Raw genomic sequence first — 11,537 nt, forward strand, 5'->3', positions numbered from 1 at the left:
GAAGCTTTCCAGTTTATAATTTACATTTCAATGCCAATTGTCCCACTGACTGCAAATTCTGGCAATTGCAAGCGAGCCATCATCGGACAGATGTGGCCTATAAGCTACTTTTCAAGGGGCACGAACTGTTTTAGCATAGAATATTTTTGATAATCTGAGGAATACCTTGGGAACTGGGCAGAAACAACCTACATTTCGCGTATCAATAACCCTGTGACCGGGCCAAACCCGTGAGAATACACAGCTGGTAGATGTTATTAAATCTCCATCCCTTTTGTAAAACCATGCTTTTGGAAAAAGCAGACACAAGCAGGGCTTGGGACGCAGCTGCCCACCCCCACCCCACCCCCAAATCTGGGGGATTAGCGTCACCTCAGACCGAGGTGGGCAATAAGCAACAGCTGTCCTGTAACATCACTGGCACGATTTCAGAGTAAGACTCTGTGTCTCCAGCACTGGTCTCCATTTCGCAAAACCTGTCAGCCTGGTCTGAACACAGCAGGTGGCAGCAGCAACACTGGTCCCCATTCCCAAGGTAGAGTAAAAGTGAAGGTAAAGTCACTATAGTCCCAGAGGACCACCTTCTCACTAGAGAGAGATATGACTGGTGCTGGTTTGACCTGAGGGGCAATGAGCCTCAAATAAGTTGAGAGGTTGAGATAGAAAGCCCTTCAAGGTAACCTCAGCCAATGCAGGAATTGAACCCATGCTGTTGGCATCACTCTACTTTGTAAACCAGTCATCCAGCCAGCTGAGCTAATCCATAGCAAAAGCACACATGCACAAGCAGGCTGCCTCTTGGAGGGAAGATGGAACCAGGAATTGGCCACAGTGGAAACTCCTGGAAACAACATCTTGGTGCACAGAGATTTGCAGGCTGGTGGGTGGGCAGCTGGGCAGAAGGACAGGTGGCATCATCCTGGGAGTGTGGGGGCATGAGACTCCTCAGGGACCACCCTCCGCCCTCAGAAGGGTCAAATGAGGCGGCAATGGCTGTGTGGTATGACCATCAGACTATTAATCCAGAAACTCAGCAAATGTTCTGGGGACTCGGGTTTGAATCCTGCCACAGCAGATGGTGGAACTTGAATTCATTAACAAATCTGGAATTAAGAGTCTAATGATGACCGTGAATCTGTTGTCGACTGTTGTAAAACCATCTGGTTCACTTCAGGGAAATAAGTTGCCATCCTTACCATGGTCTGGGCCTATGTGTGACTCCAGACCAACAGCAATGTGGTCAACTCTTAACTGCCCTCTGGGCAACTAGGGATGGGCAATAAATAGGGCAGCACGGTGGCTCAGTGGTTAGCACTGCTGCCTCACAGCACCAGGGACCCGGGTTTAATTCCACCCTTGGGCGACTGTCTGTGTGGAGTTTGCACATTCTCCCTGTGTCTGCGTGGGTTTCCTCTGGGTGCTCCAGTTTCCTCCCACTGTCCAAAGATGTGCAGGTTAGGTGGATTGGCCATGCTAAATTGCCTGTAGTGTTCAGGGCGGTGTAGATTAGGTGGGTTATAGGGGGATGGGTCTGGGTGGGATGATGTGATGTTCGGTGTGGAGTTGTTGGGCCGAAGGGCCTGTTTCCACACTGTAGGGATTCTATGATTCTATGAAATGCTGGCCTAGCCAGAGATGCCCTCATCCCGTGAATGAATAAAAAAAAATTCCTGGAATCTGGATGTGGCAGAGCTGGAAAAGATCTAGTAACTGGGTGGGGGTGTCTTCATATGGCTCTGCCCACCTCCCAGGCTGCCAATGTTCATCCAGGGCCCCTGCTTAAACTGGCAGCGCTCGCTGTCATTCAGGATCCACGCCTGATTCTCCACCTCACCCTCACACTGCTGCCTGCATCATCTCTTCCTGCCTTCACCGAGCTCCTACTGATCACTCAGACGCTTCATTGTGGAGAGACTCTCGATTGCAAAGCGTGTGGAAGATTAACATGGGGCAGGCTTGGAAGGACGAGTGGCCTACTCCTGCTCCCTGTTTGTATGATGGTCATGACCATGGATTATCCCAACGCCTAGGCTCTGGGGAGAGGGGGATGAAGAATCACAATGCAACCGCCTGCAGCCACATAACGTTGCACCCTCTGTTACAGCCGCTGTGCTGGACACCGCTTCCAACCATCATCTCCTGAAGATTTCACTTTGCAATCACATTCTAATCATGTTGCCCAGTTACAAAATCCCACAGCCAGCTTGATCCCACACCATCTGAGTTAGTTCTAGAACGTCTCAATAAATACCGTCCCTTCGGTCTTCTGCATATTCCAAGGAAGATAAAACAACGTTAAGAGGCAGAATGGAAGTGGCACCCACCTGAGGAACCGTCATGGAAATAGCTTTACCAAACAGAACATGGCCAGATAAGGCGAAAAGAATGTAGTTTCGAAACTTGGTGAACCACATAACCCACTCAAAGTCAGCAACGTCCTGCAAAACAAAACACAGGGAACTCATACTGGCCTGGCTCTTCAAGACCCTGTCCATGGCTCAGGGACAGTCCTCTCGGCTCAGAGACAGAAGGATACAAGGCTCGGTAATGTGGACCGCACAATACAGAAAGAGGCCATTCAGCCCAACAGATCTATACTTCCTGAGGAAGGGTCACCGGACCCGAAACATTAACTCTGTTTTCTCCTTCACAGATGCTGCCAGACCTGCTGAGCTTTTCCAGCAACTTTGTTTTTGTTCCTGATTTATAGCATCTGCAGTTCTTTCGGTTTTTATTAGGTCTATTCTAGTATTTATTCCATACCTCTCTTCATTTTCACCTGCATGCAATTGAACACAATTAACATACCAACACCATCCCTCCCCAAGGATTCCCCCCTACCTCCCCCATTTACTGTTACCCCTAATTGATGCACAGTCTCTTTATGGAGTACTAAGTAACACAGGAGAAATGAGAATATCTGAATACAGACACTCAGTAATCCAGGTCAACCTGCTCAGCGATGTTTTTACACACCTCTGGAGCAGGAGCAGGAGCAGGCAGGGCTTGAACCCGGGCCTCCTGGCTCAGAGGTGGGGACATTACTATTGTGCCACAAGCGCAAAGGATGACAGAACAGTCAGCATTTATGGAAAGGACGGCAAGAGTGGGATTCAAAGCCACGTTTGCATCGCAGTCCATCACCTTAACCCCTCAGTCATTTCATCACGTGACGTGAGTGCCCCAGTCCCTGTTGTCCTACAGGTTTATTATTCAGTTGCCTAGCCGATCACCCTCCACAGTGGGCAGACAGTTGCAGGTCATCACCTCTCTCTGAATAAAAGTGGTTATAATCTTGTATGACTCTTATCCAATCTCCCCTTGACCTCCTTTTGGGTGGCACAGTGGTTGGCACTGCTGCCTCACAGCGCCAGGGACTCGGGTTCAATCCCATTCTCGGGCGACAGTCTGTGTGGAGTTTGCACATTCCCCCCCCGTATCTGTGTGGGTTTCCTCTGGTTTCCTCCCACAGTCCAAAGATGTGCAGGGTAGGTGGATTGACCAGGCTAAATTGCCCATAGCGTCCAGGGATGTTTAGGGTAGGTGGGTTAGACATGGGGAATGCAGGGGTAGGGGAATGGAGCTGGGTGGGATGCTCTTCAGAGGGGCGGTGTGGACTTGTTGGGGCCGAATGGCGTGTTTCCACACTGTAGGGATTCTAGGATTCTTAACTCCAAGGAGATCCACCTCATTTTCATCAGCCTAGCCTTGTTCCAAAATATGGTCAGCCCTGGAACCATTGTGGTAAATCTCTCTCTGTGTCTTCTCAAAGATATTATATAAAGTGAGCTGATCAGAACCTACAAAATAACCCCGTTGGTGCCTTAAATAAGACAAATAAAAGTTCAGCATAACTTTGTGGAAGCAAATTACTGTAGATGCTTGAATCTGAACTAAAAACAAAAAATGCTGGAAACCACAGTGGGTCAGACAGCATCCATGGAGAGAGAGAGAGAGAGCAAGGTAATGTCTTGAATCCAGATGACTCTTCATCAGAGCTGATGAGCTTATCATGAGCTTCATCAGAACACCCTCTCCCCTCCACCCCGCCTGAGGGCTGACAGGATATAAATGGTCCGAAGGCATTAAAAGCGAGCAAGGTTTTGTTTGTTTTAGTTTAACTCTGGGATTAGCCTGCACCTCACAGCAGGTTCCCACTGTCCCTATAGCACATGTTGGTTTTGTTTTAGTCTGCCCAATCTTTTCCAATGGCTGAGCAAGTCTCAGGAAACCACATCAAACATATGTAGGCCATTCAGCCCCTCAAGCCTGCTCTAACATTCAATCATGGCGAATCTCTTTGTCTTCCAGATACCACATTCCCTTTTAGCCTCAAACTATGATTCTGTTGCTGAACAAGACTCTACCTCCACCTTAAAAATATTCAGCGACGTGTCCCCACTGTCATAGAGTCACAGAGTTGTACAGCACAGAAACAGACCCCTTGGTCCAACTCATTCACGCCAACTATTTTCCTAAATTAATCTAGTCCCATTTTCCAAATCGCTCTAAACCCTGACTTTTGATGTACCCATTCAGATGCCTTTTAAAGTCAATGGCCTCGGGGTATTATCATTGGACTGTTAAGGAAATGTTCCGAGGACCCAGGTTCGAATCCTGCCACGACAGGTGGTGGAATTTGAATTCAATAAATATCCAGATTGTCAGGAAAAACCCATCTAGTTCACTAATGTCCTTTAGGGAAGGAAACTTTCATCTTTACCTGGTCTGGCCTACATGTGACTCCAGAAGCACAGCAATATTTTTTTTTAATTCATTCACAGGATGAGGGCATCACTGGCCAGGCAGCATTTATTGTCCATCCCTAGATGCCCAAGGGGCAGTTCAGAGTCAACCACATTGCTGTGGGCCTGGAGTCACATGTAGGCCAGATCAGGTAAAGATGGCAGTTTCCTTCCCTAATGACTTTTAACTGCCCTCTGGGCCATTTAGGGATGGGCAATAAATGCTGGCCTAGCCAGATACACCCTCATACTGTGAATGAATTTTAAAAAATGTAATTGTACCAGCCTCCACTACTTCCTCTGACAGCTCATTCCATACACACAATACCCTCTGCGTGAAAATGTTTCCCCTCAGGTTTCTTTTATATCTTTCCTCTCTCACCTTAAACCCATGCCCTCTAGTTTCGGACTCCACCACCCTGGGGGAAAAGACCTTGGTTATTCACCCTATCCATGTCCCTCATGATTTTATAAACCTCTATAATGTCACCCTTCAGCCTCCAACACTCCAAAGAAAATAGATCCAGTCTATTCAGCCTCTTCCTACAGCTCAAACCCTCCAGCACTGGCTGTTTGAGGAAGAGAATTTTATACTTGTACAAGCCTCTGAGAGAAAATTTCTCCTCACCTCTGTCCTAGAAGATCTAATTTTAAAACAGTACCTTAATCCAGATCTTGTTAACCTCAATCAAATCACACCCTGCTCTGCGGAACTCTAGTGAAAAAAGTCCAGCCTGTCTTCATAAAACAACTCCCTCATTCCAGGTTTTAATCCAGGGAACCTCCTCGGAACTGTCACCCGACTAATTTGCACCTTCCTTGAAAAAGGAGACCAAAACTGCACACAGTATTCGAGAGGTGATCTCACCAATGGCCTGGAAGACAGAACCAAGTCTGGCCTATACCCACTGGAGTTTATAAGAATGACAAGTGAACTTACTGAGACAGACACCTTTCTGAGGGGCTTTGACAGTGTAGGTGCAGAGAGGACGATTTCCCCTTGTGGGGGGAATCTGCAACTTGTGGAGACAGTTAAAAGGAGGGATCTCCCACTTAAGATGGAGATGAGGAGGAATTTCTTCTCTCAGAGGGTTACTAGTCTTTGGAAACCAGTGAGCAGTGGAAGCTGAGATAACAAGGTGTTGAGCTGGATGAACACAGCAGGCCAAGCAGCATCATAGGAGCAGGAAGGCTGACGTTTCGGGCAATACATTCAATGTTAGGTTGTTAAGAGTTATAGTCACAACCTGAAAAGCCATGATCATACTGAATAATGTAGCAGGCTCGAGGGGCAGAATGGTCTAGTTCTGTTTCTGTTTTCACTTGGATCAGCACAGAGCAAACAACAATCCAGAAAACACTCCAAACACCACCTCATCCCTCACCCCTCCTACCTTTTAAGCATCACTGTAGCATTGTGTGCCGTCTACAAAATGCACCGCAGCAACTCACCAAGGTACCTCCGACAGCACCTTCCAAACCCACAACTATTTCCATCTAGAAGGATAAGGTCACCACCCCGTGCAAGTTCCTCTCCAAGCCACTCATCATCCCACCTTGGAAAAATATCACCGTTCCTTCACTGTCACATTTTGGGCCACAGTCAAATATCTTATTCCAAAAACAACACTTGATGACTTTTACTTTGCTTCCAGCATGTTATTAGGAGCCAGGTGTAAATATTTAACACAGACTGGTGACATCTGAGAGTATATTTCTATCAAATGCAAATGAGAATAAAAGCAGCTACTTCTGAGAAGTTGACAGCAATGGCATAGGATTGGCTCATTTTCCTAAAGGAAACTAAGTTGTTGGGATAGGTAATGAATCAGATCCACCAGGCACAGAGACACTACCACTGCACCACATGTCCCTGACAAATATTTGTCACACCCAGATTTTTATTTTTCAAACTAATTTCTCTTGTTGGTCTCTCCTCTGCTCTGATTTCTCCACAGCCTCACACTCTCATCTCCAGTCTTCACCAGCTCCAAAGCCTTCAGAGGCTTCCACACTCTCTCTAATTTACCACTACTCTCAATTTCAATCATTTGTCTGTTGATGGTTATGCCAGGTCCTGAGCTTTGGAACTTCCTCTACAATGCAACTTCCAACCCCGGGCCAAACAAGTTTCTTTGGCCATCTACCACTTTCTCTGTCTGTCTTCCTTTAAGACCCTCTCTCCAGCCCATGGCCAATCACCCTTTTACCAATTTCAGTCCCATCCCTCGAGGTGACCCCATCAACACAACTCTCTGGGATCATCCAGCGAGCTGGTGTAAACAAATTCCTTTCATACTATCATTGACTTACCATTTTCCGACCAATATATGCCCATCCTTGCTTGACACTCTGTTTAAAGCTTTGTCGGCTTGCGTTATCTGTGGGAGGGCAAATATTAAATTCAGTGGTGACAAACAGGCACAGACTGAGAAACAGATGATTTATCAAAAGGAAGGGCCTGTATTAGAAAGGTTTATTTTTGGCAAAGACTTTGGTTCTGTTCATGCAGGGAAAATAGATACCTGGTCTCATGTGCTCCCTTTCACTGACCCCATTCTGCACACCGTCCTTACTCCGCCCAACACACCCACCCACAGACACACACCGATATACACACACAGACACAAACACACACACAGACACATACTCACTCACACAAAGTACTAGTAAGGATGTCTTGCACCATCTTCCACTCTGACAGAGAACAGGAGTAGGCCATTCATCCCATCAACCTACCTCACCATTCTGGACTATGGTTAATTCACCGTGCCAACTGAAATTTTCCCACATAACCTCCATATCCCTTTAGTCTCCAGAAGCCTATCGATTTTTATCTTGAACACACACAATGCTGAGCTTCCACCATCCTCTGGGCAGAAAATTCCACAGACTCCCCATCCTGTCAATGAAGACATTTTCACTCATCTCAGTCTTAATCTTAGGATCAGGGATTTCATTTATGTCACAAAAATAGAAAATGCTGGAGAAACTCAGCAGGGCTGGCATTATCCATGGTGAGAAAGCAGAGTTAGTGTTTCAATCCTTGGGAACTGATTGGTAGCTAGGAAAAGGTGGTATATATGCTGAAGACAGGGGGTAAGTGGGTAAATATCCCCTGGTTCTGCAGTGACCAAACAGGTGTCTCCTCTATCTACGTCTACCCCGTTGGACTGGAGATAGAATTTTGTCAGTTTAGCCTTCCCTCCAGATTCTGAAAGTCCTTTCTTCCCATTCTCCTCAGATTATCAAAAGCTAACACTGAGAGTTTCCTAAATGTTACTTCCAACACGTCCCTCACCTGCCTCCTGGCTTTCTCAGGAAAAGTCTGCTTTTGGGGGTGAGGTTTTAGAAAGACGGTTATGTTCTAAACCGTCTCTTTCAATTCAAAATAAAATGGATCATGTAACGTCCTATTAGATCTGCCCAGCGATTCACTGATGTTACCTGGTTGCCAAGAGACTGAGGTGGGGAAAGGGGTCCAACTTAAATTCAATTGAAATCCAAGAACCGGCTCTTACACGGAGCAGAAAGAAATGACAGAAATAGGGATGGAGAGTGGGACTGGCTGCATAGCTCTTTTGGGGTCTGGAACAGACATGATGGGTCGAATGGCCTCCTTCTGGACTGTAACATTCTATGATTCTATAAACAGCAGCAGAAGAGACTGTTCTCTGTTTGCGACCAAACAGAATTGGATTGGGAGCACAGTCTCTGGTGTAAGAGGTGCGACCAGTGGAACCTGAAGGAAACTGGAACATTCAGCTTGGGTGTCGCCCAGAATAAGGTCAGTCCCCCGTGGAAAGGTAGTTTGGACACACTCAGAAGACAGGGAAATGACATTCATAAAGCAATGGATGATGGTACAATGCAGCAAAATGTAAAGGAGTGTGCCTGTTAGCAGGTAGCAGTCTTCCTACCTGGCTCCTGTAAAGACAATAATTTGTCAAGAGTGCTGTGTAATGTATAAACAAAGCATGTAGGCTTTCTTCTGTGCGGAAATAAAGAGGGTATGGGGAGATGGTATATTTTCTTTACCGAGTCATGGCTAGTCGGCATTGTTTTTAGCATATTTATTATGGTTATAAAGCTCATATTTCATTTTTCTTTATTTTTTAAATTGTGGCTTGAAATGGGAAAAGAACTCGTTTAAAACCAAGGATTACTGCATTTTTTTTAAAGCAAGTTAGCGGCTACTCACTATAGGTATTGCTTACACAGCTGCAGTAGGAGAAAGGTGTGTACAAATGGAGATTCAGCCAGCAACAAGTACCTGATTGGTCTGTGAAACAGTGACCTGTTACTGATGACAAAGGCCCCCTGCCTGCCAACAATGATGTGATTGGTTCACAGGTAGCTGGCTGGTTTGGCACTGTGAACAAGATAGGGAGAAGCCTTCAGAACTCAACCAGCTTCAGAGCTCTGCTTTCTGCAGTAAAGGGACCTTTAAACTGGAAGAAAACCAGTTCTTTTTCCCTTCAGCAGTTGCTGTGAGCTGTGACTTTTGATAAATAAGTCAGAGACCTTTGATAAGTGTGATCCGGCCACCCTGAGCCTCTTGCAAACAAGTGAAAACATCCAGAGAAGAAAGATTGAGAAGCAGCGTTCTGATCAACGTAAGATGGTCTTGCAAACAGACACCACCGAACTGCTTGCCCAGGCTTTGCCTCCATCTGTAAAGGTTATTCCCTTTCTGTGTGTGCGAGAGAAAGGGGGAGTTTATGGGGGTGTATTCGGGGGTCAGTTAGCTCAGTTGGGCAATGTGATACTAACAGTGTGGGCTTAATTCTCGCACTGGCTGAGGTTACCATGAAGGACTCTCCTTCTCCATTTCACCCCTCATCTGAAGGCCTAAACCACAGGGATTACTGGTGGTGACCCACAGATTAAACTAGCACCAACTGACCCTCTCCCTAATGAGGGGCTATGGTGACTTTACCTTTTTTTATAGGGGGATTAGAGCTTTAACAAGTAGAGTTATACACTGACAGTTCATAATTATCTACTGCAGCTCGAGCCTATGACTTGTAATAAATCATAATTCTTGTTCAGAAAACTGATTCTTGTCAAGTTGGGTCTAAAAGGCATGTAAACTGGGAAATTCTGTGCATTTTTCAAAACTCTTTAACTTCGGCAATGGCCCTGGGAATAGTGGGGCTCGATTTCCAGCATGCTATCCCACTTAGGCATAACACAGTAAAATTCTTACCAGGCAAAATCTCAGCGTGAGATCCTTTGAGTAAATCACTGGCAACTCAAATCTGTTTTTCAAAAGTTATTGGTCTCACCGGGAATCGTAATGTGAAACCAAACCACACACAGGATTTAGGAAGCGTTTTACTGGGCTAGAAAACATGTTCGTAAATGTTTCATTAACTCGTGAAACACTTCAGGATCTGTGACTGTGATTTTGCAGCAAAGTTTCACACGTTTGTCTACATTGTACTTGCCCTATTACACCTTTCCTTAATATATTGATTGTCTTAGCTGTATGACTCTATGACTCTAGTGCATTCAAATTAGAGAAAGACAGAGAGAGAGGAGAGAGAGAGAGATAATGAATCCCTTGAGAACACTACAATTCCACATAAACACAGCTTTAACTGACAGCACCACAGGTACACAAAATTTGGAGTGACCAATTTAAAAGATGAGACTGTCTGGGATGACAATGCTAAAAGCCAACTTGACCTGTCCAGGCAGTTCTAACAGGTCTACAGTCAGGTGTGCTTCTGTGATCGGAGAAAGTGCTAATAATTACTTTAACAAGCTACTTATAATGACCAGTCAAGGTTTATTGATACACACTGGAAATTCAGCAGATTTCTGGACTTGTTTGCTGCATGCTCACAGAATCATTCAGTACAGAAGAGGCTCTTTGGCCCATCAAGTCTGTACTGGCAAAGCTCCAGTAGATCCACCTTTCAGCACTAGGTCCATAACCTTTGAACGTTATGACATTTCAAGTGCTCATCCAAGTACTTTTTAAAAGGTTCTGAGAATTCCCACCTCAACTCCCCTCCCACACAGCGCATTCCAGACCCCCACCATCCTCTCGGGGAGGAGAAATTGTCTGATTAGGTTTTATGGAATGCACTGCCTGGAAATGTGGCACAGGCAGGCTCAATCAAAGCATTCAAGAGGGCATTAAACGTTATTTAAGTGGAAACAATGTTCAGGGCTCCAGGGAAAAGGTAACAGAATGGCTTTAAAGCATGATGCTTATTTGGAGAGCCAGTGCAGATAGGATGGGCAGATTGGCACAAGACTTCTGTCATTCTGTGATATGGCTGTTCTATTTGAATAGTGTTTGCAGGCAGTTGAAGGTTTTGGTTTTCAGTCGGGGGAAGACCTGCTGAAGAATAGGCCACCCAGTCCACCTCTCCTGTTCCTGGATCACCCCCATAGTGCATCCAGTGTGAAACTGATTGTCCTTTGGGAAAGTGACCAGAAGACTTCTCCATGACAACAAGGTGCAGGGCTGGATGAACACAGCAGGCCAAGCAGCATCATAGGAGCAGAGAGGCTGACGTTTCGGGCCTAGACCCTTCATCAGAAAAGGGGGAGGGGAAGGGGGTTTTGAAATAAATAGGGAGAGAGTGGGAGGCGGATAGAAGAGGGATAGAGGAGAGGATAGGTGGAGAGGAAACAAACAGGTCGAAGAGGCGGGGATGGGGCCAGGAAAGGTGAGTGTAGGTAGGGAGTTAGGAAGGGGATAGGTCAGTCCAGGGAGGACGGACAGGTCAAGGGGGCGGGATGAGGTTGGTCGGTAGGAGATGGAGGTGCGGCTTG

The 11,537-nt window shown here is 46.1% G+C and overlaps 1 protein-coding gene across 1 annotated transcript in view; it reads right to left on the minus strand.

Annotated features, from left to right (window-relative positions):
• The window catches only part of hhatla (hedgehog acyltransferase like, a), a 31,675-nt gene extending 24,241 nt beyond the window's left edge, over window positions 1–7,434 (minus strand). The window contains exons 1-3 of the mRNA XM_048618320.1: window positions 7,404–7,434; window positions 7,059–7,126; window positions 2,325–2,438 (exon numbers count right to left, since the gene is read on the minus strand). Of these exons, the coding sequence (XP_048474277.1) occupies window positions 2,325–2,438; window positions 7,059–7,126; window positions 7,404–7,434 (213 nt within the window). The remainder of the gene's footprint in view (window positions 1–2,324; window positions 2,439–7,058; window positions 7,127–7,403) is intronic.
• Window positions 7,435–11,537: the final 4,103 nt, after the last annotated feature.

Source organism: Rhincodon typus, chromosome 2, assembly GCF_021869965.1.
Source record: "Rhincodon typus isolate 14 chromosome 2, sRhiTyp1.1, whole genome shotgun sequence".
In the NCBI taxonomy this organism is placed as follows: domain Eukaryota; kingdom Metazoa; phylum Chordata; class Chondrichthyes; order Orectolobiformes; family Rhincodontidae; genus Rhincodon; species Rhincodon typus.